The 14,353-nt window shown below is 37.2% G+C and overlaps 1 protein-coding gene across 1 annotated transcript; it reads left to right on the top strand.

The window, feature by feature from the left end:
* The first annotated feature begins 6,980 nt into the window (after positions 1-6,980).
* On the top strand, positions 6,981-14,140 carry pex11b (peroxisomal biogenesis factor 11 beta). The gene is made up of 4 exons (XM_044139146.1): positions 6,981-7,219; positions 10,346-10,461; positions 10,533-10,734; positions 11,598-14,140. The coding sequence occupies exons 1-4, from the start codon at positions 7,164-7,166 to the stop codon at positions 12,013-12,015; spliced, it is 792 nt and encodes a 263-aa protein (XP_043995081.1). The 5' UTR covers positions 6,981-7,163; the 3' UTR covers positions 12,016-14,140.
* Positions 14,141-14,353: the final 213 nt, after the last annotated feature.

The following is a 14,353-nucleotide window of genomic DNA, read 5'->3' as shown; positions in this document are numbered from 1 at the left end:
TGACGACCTTCAGAAGAGTTGAATGCATAAAGCAGCAGGCCCTGATAACATACCAGGTCTGGTTCTCAAGAATTGTGCTGACCAGTTGGTTCATGTCCTCACTGTCATATTTAACACCTCGCTGAGCTGTGCTGCCGTTCCATCCTGCTTCAAGACGGCCATCATCATTCCAGTGCCCAAAAATCCCACAATTTCATTAATGAATGACTATAGTCCTATTTCACTCACTCCCATCATGATGAAGTGTTTTGAGAAACATCATCTCAAAACTTCCCTCCTCTTTTGATCCGCTCCTGTATACATACCGCTCCAACCGCTGCACAGAAGATGCTGTTTCCACCACACTGCACCTGAGCCTGAAACACCTGGAGGAGAAGAATACTCATGTGCAAAAGCTGTTTCTGGACTTCATCTCAGCATTCAACACAATCACCCCCCAGTACCTAGTGAGCTTTGGGCTCAACAACCCCCTGTGCAACTGGCTGCTGGATTTTCTCACAAACGGATCCCAGTTTGTGAGGGTTGGTAAAAAAGCTTCAAGGGTCATTTCCCTCAACACTGGCTCCCCCCAAGGCTGTGTACTGAGTTCACTGCTCTTTAAACTGGCCTACAGAGAGGAGAAACGTCTGGTGGACTGGTATGATGCAAACCATCTAATCCTGAATGTCAACAGAACAAAAGAAATGATTGTTTTCAGGAAAAATCAGCCAAGTCACACACCCCTCCTCATCAATGATGCTTCAGTGGAACAGGTCAGGAACATTAAATTCCTGGAGATACAGATCACTGATGCTTTGACGTGGTCCCTCCAAATCTCTGGTCTGGTGAAGAAAGCTCAGCAACAGCTGCACTTTTTACGTTGCTGAGAAGAGCAAACCTCCCCCTCCCATCTTCACCATTTTCTACAGAGGGACAATAGAGAGGATACTGACCAGAAGCATCTCTATGTGGTTTGGATTATGCAACACCTCTGACTGGCAACGTGTGGAGAGAGTGGTGAGGACAGCTGAGAAAATCATTGGGACTGAACTTTCTTCCATCCTTGACACAGCTTACAGTCACTGCCTGACGAGGGTTCAGGCATTTATAAAAGACTCCTTCCACTCTCAGTATAGTTTGTTCTCCCTGCTGCCCTCCAGGAAAAGATTCAGCAGCTTCAAATGCAAAACCACCACATTCCACAACAGCTTCATCCCTCATGCCATAAGGGATACTAAACTCCCATTAGTTTAATTTTTATTATATATATTTACATTGATACATTTATTATTACTTACTTATTTTTTATTTTTGGAGCCTTGCAACAAAATTTCTTTCAATTTGTACATTTTTAAATGTACAATTGAATGACAAAAAATATCTGTCTATGTCTGTGTGTATATATATATGATTTAATTTCCTGTTTATTGACTGTTCTCACAAATGTCTTTTGCAGAGAAAGCCAGGTGGAATTAAGAGAACATATAGACAACTTGGCAGCTGGTAATCTCTAATTGTAAAATAACACAAAACTGTACTATTAAAGTGCCAGTGTACTGTTTTATGAACAAAAACAAAATACGTAATATTGACAATTGGACAAAGATTATGTAATAATTACATATATTTTTTGTATGTGCTTCACAGAGTTATTCAGAATAAATGAACACCAGAAGATTGCACTAGACCTGGATCCTTATGTAAAGAAGCTACTTAATGCGAGGCGTAGAGTGGTGCTTGTGAACAATATTCTACAGAACGCTCAGGTTAGTACCTGACCTTGGTTTTGGACCTTCTTTTTCTTGACTAAACCTCTTCCATACTGAGGATTAACAGAAGACCACCAAAAGACATGTGGAACTCAGTAACTCTTACATGCATGCAGTAAGCAAGCACAGTTTTTATGGAGCCAAAACCTTCTTTTTTTTCCAATTTAAAGAACGCAATTTTGTGTCCATCAACAATAGGAACATATAATTTATCTCCCAGGGTTTATAATAGTGAGTACAAAAGAAATAGTATTTCTCTTGTCAAGTTGTGGTGCTGTATTAATACAGTGCCTTGCTGGAACAGATTATGTTTGGCTTGAAGCTTGGCTATTTCTTTTTGTGAATGTGAAATATTCTGAAGAGGAGTAGAAGTTTTTGAAGTAAATCAAGTCTTTTATTCATTGCGAGACTTTACTTCAGAGACATTGCTCCATAATACTTCATTTGCTGTACTGCGGGTATGGCAAATTATAATATATAAAACAAGCAAAGTGATGTGTGAATCTTTTAGCTTTCATATATATAGATATCATATATATGAATGATATCTATGGTGTAAAAACATAAATTCCAATTACAATAGGCCTTTGCAGCGCTTTGCTGCGCGGGCCTAATTATGGTTAGAATTTTTTTGTTTGTCTGATACAATGGTTGGATCAAAAGGAAAAGTGGGAACTATAGGACAGAGGGTTGAGAGGTAATTACTTTTAATAAGGGTAAGTTATAAGGGGAAGAGGAGGGCGTGGTAGCAAAAAAAAAAAAAAAAAGATTCAACTAGTTTATACATCTGCAACAGGCTGACGACCTGTCCAGGGTGTACCCCGCCTCTTGCCCGGAACGTTATCGGGAGAGAGGCACCAGCAGCCCTCCCCACCCCTCTAAAGGACAAGGTTGAACAGAAAATGGATGGATAGATGGAAGTTTATACATTTGGAAGACCAATCTGTGGCCAAGTTTTAACTTCCTGGTTGGTGTCTTTAGATGTCATTTCAGTATTTCTACATACAGTTTTTTAAAGACAAACATTTTATAAAGTTTACCTGTTCCTTTTGCAGCAATATAGCCCAACAACACAATGCTACCACCCTACACTTCTGAGTTAGGAGAGTAAAGGAGTCAAAAATCCATCCAAATTGCCTATAAGAAATTTCTTGATCGGGTATCTGTGACGATATGCCCGATCCATATGATCAATCTATTAATTGTATTTCTATGCTTTGTTCTCTGAGTGAGCGTAAATTATAGCGGTGCAACACCACGGCAAAATAAAAGCCTTGCACATTCAGAATTAAGTGTTTTTATTGTTTGTTTTCAATGATAAAACAATGTAAAATATGACATGCATATGGTTTGCATATATGTACTAGCCAAAGCAGTCATAAACGTAAAATTTTACCTTTGGAAAACCAGCACCTGGCATAACACCGGCTCTTGCCTGTCTACCTGCACTGTTTCAGGAGTTGCAGAGGGATAGCTTAGACTTGATTATTATACCAAGTTTTATTGGGTATTTACATGGTTTTACTTTGGCTTTGAACAATAAGTTTCAAGTTTGAAATAAGCACTTGGCTCATTAACATCTCCAACACTTTACTCAATCTGTGCCAGTGTACTATCTGTGCTACCTATCAACCCGTCCAGCCTTGTGTTAATGCGTAGTACTGACTGGCAGACATAGCTATCTAGATGCACTACGGTAGGAAAATCTAACAAGGTCGCAAGACAGACAGACAGAACAGACAGACAGGTTGAAAGACAGGACTCAAATCTCAGTCAGTGAGAGAGTTAAGTTATTTTTTTTATGACTTAACTTGCTGATAATGCTCTGTACACACATCAACAGCTATTGTTGTTTTTATTTAATCTTAAATTATTTACAGGCAAACACAATTGATAAATGTAATTGACAATAATGGGTGGATAATTTTTATATCTTATATTGCATTTGCAAGCTGTATTTTGGCATTTTATGCTTCTTTTGAAGTAAAGGTTTCCTCCTCACTGAAAGGCCATGATGAAAGGCTTTGGCCCATGACGTTGCAGGACATAATTCACCTGGATAATGACGCTGTCTTTTTAGCATCTTTACAAGGTCTCTTGTCCTTTTGTTTGTTGTTTTGTTGTAATTTTGGGCCAAAATATATTCATCTCTGGGACACAGAACCCATCTCCTTCCTGAGCGGTATAATTCCCATCATGTCTATACTTGAATATAGTTGTCTGACTGGATGAATGCAGCGCCGTCCAGCATCTAGAAATTGTTCCCAACAATGAACTATACATGTGCAGCTTCCCAATTCTCTTCCTGATATCTTCTCTGATTTCTATTGACTTTCAAATTGTGTAAAACAAGAAACCAATGTGTTCCAGTTGTAGCCTTACAAAATTAAAAAAACTCAAATGTGCCATTAAAGGTTTGTGGAAGGAAAAAGTCATTCAGTTAAAAAGACAGTTATCCCTAATAATCGCACTAAAACTAGTGGCAAAACATCTCACTACATTTTCCAGCATTTAAAAAATATAAATAATTTAGGTAATTCTAACTTGCCTAAAACAAGAAAAGCTTGGGCTGATTTTTGCTTCAGACCTGTATGTCTTTTTTTCCAATGTATGTAAATATATAGTTTCAACTGTACCATCCTGCATACAATTTTTCCAGACATGGAAATAATAATTTTCAATCATATATTTTTATAAATGAGGTTGGAATTCTGGGTAATTAATCCAATTGTTTGCTTTTAGCTAGAAATAATCCTGTGCCTTCAAAAATAGTATCTAAAATGGCATTAACTATTTCTCTTGTTATTGGTATCAAATTTGAGATTTCTGTATCATCCAACCATTTATATGTTGCGGGAATAGACTCAGGCTTTCCATTCCCTAGTCACTTGGGCCAGCTCCTTCGGGGGAATCCTGAGGCCAGCTGAAAAACATGTCTAGGGTCTTCCTCTGGGTCTCCTCACAGTGGGATATGCCAAAATACATCACCAGGGAGGCGTCCATACCAAATGTCCAAGCCACCCCCTCTCGATGTAGTGAAGCACCAGAAGAATAAATTTCACCAGCCAGTTTATAATGACTTTAGACATTCATAATATCCATGACTAGCAACATCGTTACAGCTACCATATATGTTGTCATTTTTAAATGCTGTCATCTTTTCTACTTTAACTGCAGGTTTTCCTTTATTTTCTCATTCATCTTCTCCTTGAATATTTTAGTTAAGAGATTAACTGAAATATAGACTTAATAAAAACTCTGTTTACAGGAACGTCTGAGAAGGTTAAATCACAATGTAGCCAAGGAGACAGCACGAAGGAAGACCATGCTTGAAGCATCCGGAGTGTTCACCCCTCGCTCACCTAGTAAACCATGAGCCCTGTTCCCTGCTGCGCCGCATGACTTGTCCCACTGAGGCATGAAGGACTAATACTAGAAGTTCAAATAGTCAGTGGGCCCATCTCTCTGGAATATTTAGATGTGTTTGCTGAAGAACTTGATGTTGTCTTGTATTGCTTAGTTTTTGTCTTTATATTAAAAATGTGTGTTTAAAATGAGCACAAAATAACATCTGTAAAAATTACTTAAACCCCTTATGTTTCTCATTCTAGTAATTAAAAAAAATAGTTTTCAACTAAAGTGTCAATATTATTTCCATTAAAAGGCACTCACGAAGTTAATGTTAATTGTTTTGGACGGCTCTAAACTTTACATTTGGACCTAGACTTTCTGGGTTTGAATGGCAGTATTGAGTTTAACTATGGCCACATACAAATGAGGGTTTCATGGGGACTTTCTTTGTTGATTAACAACTTTAGGGATGTCCAACTTAGTACCTTTGTAAAAAGTGCATATTGCATGAGTGGAAACGAATAGTATAGTGATGATAAGCTGCTTGTATTGCTAAGAGTTGCTGTTTATTGTAAGTTGAAATCACTTATCATTCCTGGGTATTCCAAAGAATAGTTTGTTAATCAAATAATGTCTTATCAAAATAATTAATTTTTCAGAAATGTGATTGCTCCATGTTTGCTAGTTGAAAGTAAAATGGAAGGCAGATCTTATAGTTGTCAGACTTTCCTTCTGTGGAACCATGATCCAATTTTTGTCTGTGAAGTAGACAAATACTGTCTACTTTTAAGACTAAGCAAAAAACCTTTTGTTTTGTAAAAACATACTGTTAGAGTATCTTATGTTATCCTGAGCTACTTCTATAGGTATTTTTGCTAGGCTTGTACTGCTATACTGTTGAGCACTTTTCCTTGTCCTGCTACTTTTTGTACTACGCAGTACAAAAGATTGCTTTTTAGGTAACAACGTGATGCAAAAAACTTGATTGCTTCAGTCAGTTACTTGATGCAATCAATTGGGGCTATTTGGGCAGAAAAACTTTTACAAATTAGATTATAAACTGAATTCAACTCCCCATTGTTTTATAAATAGGATCAAAGTGAAAAGTCTGTTACTGACAGTGATTGGATTAAGTTTATCTCTGTTCACAAACAGGATTTTGTTTTTGTGAACTACCCTGACATCTGTTGTGAATTGGCACGTTTAATTTATTTGTAATCTGAAAAAAGCAGCCATAAATAACCGTCATTTCAGTTATTAAAATTTTTGTAGATGAAATGACAACTCAGCTGTTAGATTTAAAGTTTTCTGGCAATGTTTGTGATTTTTTTCTTTCATTTTTTCCTCATTTTTATTTCTCATTGATGTATGATCCAATTTAGACTTTGTTCTTGTGTCATGTTAGACATGACAAAAGAACAGTGATCCCAGGTTTTTGTACCAATGAAATAAAGGTAGCTTTATGTCAATGAAACTCTTCGTGTCAATATGTGATGGTGAAGTCTTAAAGATTATTTTGTGATTAGGCAGTTATTGTCGTCGTCAGAGGTGCACAACTGCTGTTCCCAGAGAAGGTGTCAGCCCGTCTATATAGTAGCTTACCGACACCGCCTCCTGTTGGCTTAAATATTTCTGTTACTCCTTTCTTTTTAAACATGGATAAACATAGTTAAGACCTACCTCCCATGTCAATTATATGTTGTCTCCTACCAGATTCAGGTCCACACAGAACCAAATTCCAGTCGGTGTTTTTTCACATTGGCAATAATTTATTTAATTTGATGTGATTATCAATTTTTTCCGCTCAGTTACTGTCCTTTTAGAAAGACCTGTTGTTTTGCCTGTTGGGGGCAGTATACAATCTAACAACAAGGTCTACTACCGGAAATTCAGAAAACGTTTCAACGAAGTGTTTTCAGCGTGCAGACTTCATAGAGGAGGTTCTAAGCCTGCCATTACTGGATCAGGACTAAAAGGACAAGGCAGCACAGCCTGCCAGCATTAACTGCTCCATAGGTTTACAGCCAGCCAAGTAGTCCTAGGCTCGGAACACCGTCATCCAAGATGGACTCCTGGGTTCGGTTCAATGCCCAGAGTCAGGCCAAGGAGAGAGTTTTGAGGTAACACGGTCAGTGTGGTCAGCATTAAAGAAGCGGGGTCCTTAGGCTAGAGGTGCACATTGTCCATTCTCAGTTTTATTTTAGTATATTTTGGGTATATGGGTCTGAAGTATATTTTTTGGGGGGAGGGAGGTTGTATATAATATGCCTCTGTGAGATGCTTAAGTGAATACTTTAATTCGGACTATAAATAAACATTTACATTTACCAAAATTTAGAGACCGGTCGGAGGGACGAAACCAATAAAAGTCCCCCGCCATTCCCCTTTCGCATCTCAACAAAGCCTCCCCTTTATGCTTCCCAAACTTTGTGGGAAACAAACTCAGGGCCGGCCCAAGCCTTCATGGGTCCCTAAGCAAAATTTGGTTTTGGTGCCCTCTAACAATGTGGATTGCTGCAGTCAACAGTCAGACGATTAGATCATTCACACACCTTATTGCATCTCTCATAGTGCTGTTTACATTGTATCCTACTGCATAGAGGAGGTACTAAGCCTGCCAAGGATATATGCACTTGTGGTAGTAAAAGCAACAACAGCAAAAAACAACAAACTAGTATGCTCTGGATTTAAGATGAATAAATACATGCATAGGCCTGTCACGATAACAAATTTTGCTAAGCAATTATTTGTCTCAAAAATGATTGTAATAAACAATAATATTGTTTGAAGACCATTTTAAACTGATGTAATGGTAATGACATAATAATGCAAGCACATCCTGACAAAAGTTGATACATCTTATTTAAAAAAGAAAAACACTTAACACTGGAACTGGTGAACAAAACAAACAAGAAAAAACTAAAATAAAATGGATTCTCAGTCTCCGTTAACAAAAAATGCATTTGAATAAAAGCTAAACACAACATAAAACCAAAGTGAAAATAAAAACTACATTCAACCAAAAGAGTACAGATTATGAAGTCTATATACTATATTGCCCTTCAATAATCATTAGATTTGAGATAAAGATGGGCATCTCTGACTACCTGATGCAATAGTTCACTCCTCCCTTACGCTAAAGAAATGAGGAAGGGAGGGGTCAGTGGAGGGCGACAGGCCTATACATATATGTGTGTATTCATTGCACATAATTGATATGTGCATATGAATTGATTCCTGTTGGAATTAGGCATAATTTCAATAGCTAAAAATTACAGTAATACTAGGCGAGTCTTTCTTGCCCAAGAATGTGGATAGATACTGGGCTGATTCTGGGCTGGCAAATATTTTTAGAAGTGCTGTTAGAGAAGTTTAACATAATTTATAAATTGATGTAAAAATAATGTTTGTTTTAGTCACATAAATTATCATGCGCAGCAGCAAACAAGATATCGGCAACTACACCTTAAAGTAGCTCATGTCAATGTAGTAGCCAGGTAGACTCATGTAACAAGATTTAACTAGACAATGTCAAACATTGAGAAATTGTAATTATTGTCATCAAACTTGATCAAACATGCTGTCTTGAAGACAGTAAAATAACTTAAGAAATATATAGGCCCAACAACAAGAATCAACTAATTTAAAGTTAAAACTCAGTTTCACACAAATAAGAAAATGCTAGCATAATTTCTTAGCTGTTGTTTTTGATAAACATTAGATTACCAGATGGACTGTCCAGGACTGTCCTCTCGCCCGTTGACCGCTGGAGAGACATGAGACATGCAAACTTATATCTTTGCATATAAGTTTGCAAAGATATAACTTATATCCAAAGATTATAGAAAGAGTACAATAGTTTTTTTCTACTCTTTCTTTTCTCTGTCCCTGAAGGATAAGTCCTTTTTCACAAAATAGTTTTGCTTGCATATCTTCCACCAGTGCTTTTCAGGTTTGGATGCGCTCTGCACATTGCACGGCAGCACTAGGGAGACCCCACCAACCATTTAGTTTTTCTTTTCCTCATGTAAAGAATAATTTCTACAAATTTGGATGAAAATTTGTGTTTTTTACAACTGTATATTTGTTCTATCTTTCTAAAATCAAAGTTCAAACCATAACAAATAAAAACATATCAATATATCACTGTAGGCCACCTATATCGATAAAGCAGAAAGTAGAAGCACTTCATTGTGAAAAATTTTTATTTTAATTGTACTGGCGTACAGGTGGTGAAAAGTAACTAGTTGAATTGCTGTAATTGCAATTTGTCTGTACTTTTTATTTGTTTACAAAACCAGAACTTTTCAGTAAAGTGTTTTACTCAGTTACATTTGAATCATATCCATCAACTTCATAATTGTAGTGAATAATGCAGAGGGTTTGGTGTGGGACAAGGGTGCTGAGGTGTGGAAGATGTTCTGCTGACAGAAGATTATTGGAAATTAATGTTCCTTTAAAATTACACACATTTTATGTTGCATGTTTCTAAAGTTGCCTGTTTTACTAAAACAGTTTTAAACCAACTTGTTCTCATTTCCTTTGCGATCACTGGAATGGTTAAGCAAGTAACCAACGTACTTTAAATTAAAATTTTAACAAGGTGCTTTTTTTTGTTTTATTAACTGCAGTTAATCACACGAAAGCTTTATCAAAATAGCTGCATTTTACAACCTGTGTTGTATAAAACTTTTGTCATTCTGTATATGTAAAAGCTTCACAGGATGGGTTTCTGGAGGGTATTCCAGAAAGGTAGTGTTACCATAACCTGAGCAGGAAAGCCCTTAATTTCCACAGCAGCTGATATTAGAATATTTTACCTTACAATTAAAACTGTCTATGGTATTAGGAATGTGTAGCTGCTAATTTTCTTTATATGCTTGTGAATCAGTTTTTAAAGTATTACGATTTTTTGATTTTTTTAAAAATGCAGTTGATTTAAAGTTTGGCTCAGCTGGGCGTGCCGCGGTGGCACAACCCATGTTTGGAGGCCTTGAGTCCTTGATGCAGACGTTGCGGGTTCGACTCCCGGGCCCTATGATATTTGCTGCATGTCTTCCCCCCTCTCCTTTTCCTGTCAGCTTATTTTCATATAAGGGACACTAGAGCCCACAAAAGACCCCCTGGAGGGGTAAAAAAAATTGGCTCAGCTTTGATCTGTAGTTATCCTTCTTTAATTTGGTATGAAGCAGTTCTCGCCTGAGAAATAGCTATCTGCTTACAGACTGTTTTTTCATCCACCACAGGGCTGCACAGTATGCTTGCATGTTGTTGGGCTACACTCTGCACAAAAGCAGTGTAGCCACTGAACTCCAAAGAACGATCAGTGAACTGGAAGCACATATGAGCCTGACAAGAAAGTGTAAGTGTAAAAATCCAGTATGAGTTTTGAGTACAGAAGCTCTGCCTGTTCTGACTTGTGATTCCCCACAGTGCTGCGTCTGGGGAACTCAGTGGAGGCTCTGCAGGCGGCCAAGATGACCATCCATCTTTCTGACAGTGTTCTGAGGCTGTGCCTTACCATTGGTCACCTGAACAGAGCCATGTACTTTGCTTGTGACAATGTTCTGTGGGCAGGAAAAATTGGCATAATTTCCAAACTTGATCAACAGAAATGGAATCATAGATCTTTCAGGTAAGTTGCATATTATTTTTTTCTGTGGGGTTTTTCTCAGGATTCTGCAGTTTCACTATTTAAAACTGTCTGAAATTGGTATGTTCTTAACAACTTTTATATCCAAAGCAAACAATTAATCTTATAGGCCTTTAAATCACCTATTCAGTGATACAGAAATAATGTGTCTGTTAAAAACTCAGAGAGTTCAAGCCTTTTAAAATGACGCAAATATATTTAGGGCCAGCTAGAGGATGACTCTCCTCTTTGTACCAAGTCTTTCACAGATAGCCCTGTGTTTAGCTCCATCCATCTTTCTATCAGGCATATTTATCAGGTATAGGCATTCATGGCTTGCTGGAGCAGTTTGCAGCTGAGTGTGAAGCAGCCAGGACAAGATTCAGTCCTGGCCACTAAAATCCAAGACCATTGTTTCTAGATGAAAAAGGGTAGAGTGCCATCTTCAGGTCAAGGTCCTGCCCCACGTGGAGGAGTTTAAAGAACTCTGGGTCCACTTTATGTATCACACGAATCAGGTAAAATCAGAGTGGGAAATCGATAGGCGAATTGTTGCTTTGATGAGGACGCCCGCCTCTCACCCGGAACGCAGCTGGAGATTGGCACCAGCAACCCTCCCGACCCCATTAGGGAAGAAGGGTGTATAGAAAATTTATGTATATATATATATATATATATATATATATATATATATATATATATATATATATATATATATATATATATATATATATATATATATATAAATTAATATATAAACAATCAAAATTTTTGTCAACAAGTGACATGTTCATCTTAAACTGTAAATGAATGAAATAAACAAATAAATATAAATCTACAATTGAAACATGTGTTGATTTTGACAGGTACTACCTATTTGCTCTGATTCTCAATGTCACTCGAGATGTATATGAACTCTGCCTGCTCCTGGACTGCGAGGATTGTTACAGAAGTACCAAATCACCATTGTCTACTAGCCCCAGCAGTGCCATCCCTGCTGACCAACTTTCTTCATCATCATCATCTTCTTCCATTCCAGTCACTGCAACTCCTGCTGTCATGTGGGTCTGGCTCCGCAAACGCATCCATCAAGTAGGAACTGTCCTGTACAACAACCCACCACTCCTGTTGGACCTGCTGAAGAATGGCTGTGATATTTTTATTCCACTGGACAAGCTGGGGATTTATCAAACAGGCCCAGGCTTTGTTGGGACTTGTGGGTTGCTCTCATCAGTCCTCTCTATTGTCACCATGCTCCACCCATGGCTAAAACTCAAGCCATGAACCCAGATAAACCACACACACTGGGTCATCACAACAAATTCTGTGAAAGAAAGGGTGTCCTGCCATCACTGTTCCATGTTATGGTTCCATCCAACAACAGGTGGTTTATCATTCCAAAAAAACATATCCTTGCTCCACCTGGGGCCAAATATATTAAAAAAGACACCAACAAATGCATGTCACTAAAACTGTGCACACACAGCAGAAATGTTTGACACTTTAAATGTTCATTTTTTATTGGTCCATTGGTTTATTCATTTTATTGCAAAATATAAATTTTTACAATAACTCATATCAGAAAGATAGTTAAATAGTTTCCAAACATACATAAATCACATAGCTACGGAAGAGGACTAGGGCCACCAGAAAAAAAAATTCTGAGAATAAAGTCAGAAAGTCAGAATTCTTTTTTTTTTCGGTGGCCCTAATCCTCTTCCGTAGATAGCAGCACCTATACACAGGAGTTTGTTTTTCTGCCTACAGACCAGTAGACAGTAATTAATAATTAATTAATAATCTCACTGGACAATGTGACTTTCTCTTTAAAATGTGCTGAGAAAGGTGGGTGGCTTTGTTGGAAATTTAGTTTAGCATCTGATCCCTGTTGTTGCAGTTTAAATTTCAGTTTTTCAAATAATTATCAGGTACTAATATCTAAGAAATATTATGTTATTTCACACTGGGTTGATACACCATGACTTTTAACTGATCAAAGTGCAACTAAAGCATGTTAACAAGATGCATTGTCTATTATTTCTCTGCCATGTGTTTTTTCTCAGATGAAAAACCACTATGATAACGTGTTATGTTATCATATAAAGTACCCACCCTCCCCTTATGTTTTTTCCAGGGGTTAGTTTGTCAATAAGGGGAAAAAGAATTGGGACTAAAATTTGTTCAGAAAAAAGTAAAAGATTGCAAACTTATGTCCTGATGTTGGACTCAGGGGATTCAACTTGATGACCTCAGTAAGTACTTAACTTTACTGTGATTTCAAATTACAGGTTTTAATTTGTTCAGACAATGTTGAATCTTTCGTTTTTATTTAGTGTTAGACATGAGCCATCTTGGTTAGAAAATTTCTCACCAGGACACAGACTATATGTGTCAGCCAAGGAAACAAAGACACGGCTCCAGAAGAAACATATCAAGGTCATGGAATGGCTCCTGGCTAGTCTCCTGACCTCAATCCAATTGAAAATCTGTGAAGAGAGCTGAAGCTTCGTGTTTACAAACGCATGCCTAAAAATCTTAAGAATTTGGTGATGGGCCAAAATTACTCCTGAAGTGTGTGCACACCTTATGAAAAACCCCAACAAAAACTACTGACTGCTGTGCTTTCCAACAAGGGTTTTGCCAACAAATATTAAATGATGTTTCACCTGGGGATCAAATACTTAATTCCTTCAATAGAATTCAAATTATATATTTTTTCTAATTTTTGGTAATTTTCTGTTTTTCTTTTGATATTCTGTGTCACTGTTAAAATAAAGCTGGCATAAAATTCTGATTATATATGTATGTAAAAATGTTTCATTTTTTGTGTAATTTTTTTTTTTAAGTCAGTGGGGGATCAAATACTTATTTCCTCCACTGTAAATAAACATACAAAAACTTGTGCCTGAAGTGGTATTTCTAACCGATGAATCCTAAGTTTCTCTTAACTTAATATATGTAACTGGAGCACAAGACAATGTTACATTTCTGACAATGGAAGGTTGACAATTTGGACAGGATCAGCACCCAGAGAGAAGAAGAGGGAGGTTGTTGGGGAGGAGTAAACAGGCAAAACAGGAAGAGGCAGAGGAGGAGATGCCAATGTCCATCACCATCATGTGGTAGTTTGTAATGTAAAGGTTTGTGTCTCAAAACAGAATGCCGGTGGAGTTCCTATCACCTTACTCTTCATTCCTCAACCCCATGAGAAAAATTTTCGATTTTTTTTCTCAGCATGTGGAAATGGAAATATGGAGATGTAATGCAGTTCCTACAATACTTACATGTACCATTTTCCTTAAGGAGATCTTATGTTCTCATTTTTACTTTTTTGTGCTCTTTTTTTCCCTTCTATCAATGACATGATCTGTCAAATTGCTGAACAAATTAAAAGTGAATGTGAATCTTGTCTCTTGCCATTAATCTTCTACAATTACAATTTACAAAACTTATAAAGAATTTAGCTATAGTTTACAACAGAATGTCCCTCCAGAGTACACTGTTAAATTGACAAGATGACTATCAATTTGTGTTTTTACAGAATAAAACGGACTTATTTTGTTGCCACACCAACATGTTTGACAAATCAAGACCAATGAACTAAGAATTTTTAGAAAGATGT

The sequence above is a fragment of the Gambusia affinis genome, linkage group LG14, assembly GCF_019740435.1.
Source record: "Gambusia affinis linkage group LG14, SWU_Gaff_1.0, whole genome shotgun sequence".
Lineage (NCBI taxonomy): Eukaryota > Metazoa > Chordata > Actinopteri > Cyprinodontiformes > Poeciliidae > Gambusia > Gambusia affinis.
The sequence above is the reverse complement of the archived record's forward strand: the minus strand, read 5'-3'. Positions and strand labels throughout refer to the sequence as shown.

Excerpts from the sequence above, each read along its gene's own strand:
- pex11b (XM_044139146.1), top strand. The coding sequence starts at position 7,164 with ATGGACTCCTGGGTTCGGTTCAATGCCCAGAGTCAGGCCAAGGAGAGA. Across the intron at positions 7,220-10,345 it reads GCCAAGGAGAGAGTTTTGAG|GGCTGCACAGTATGCTTGCA; the intron begins GTAACACGGTCA and ends CATCCACCACAG. Across the intron at positions 10,735-11,597 it reads TGGAATCATAGATCTTTCAG|GTACTACCTATTTGCTCTGA; the intron begins GTAAGTTGCATA and ends TGATTTTGACAG.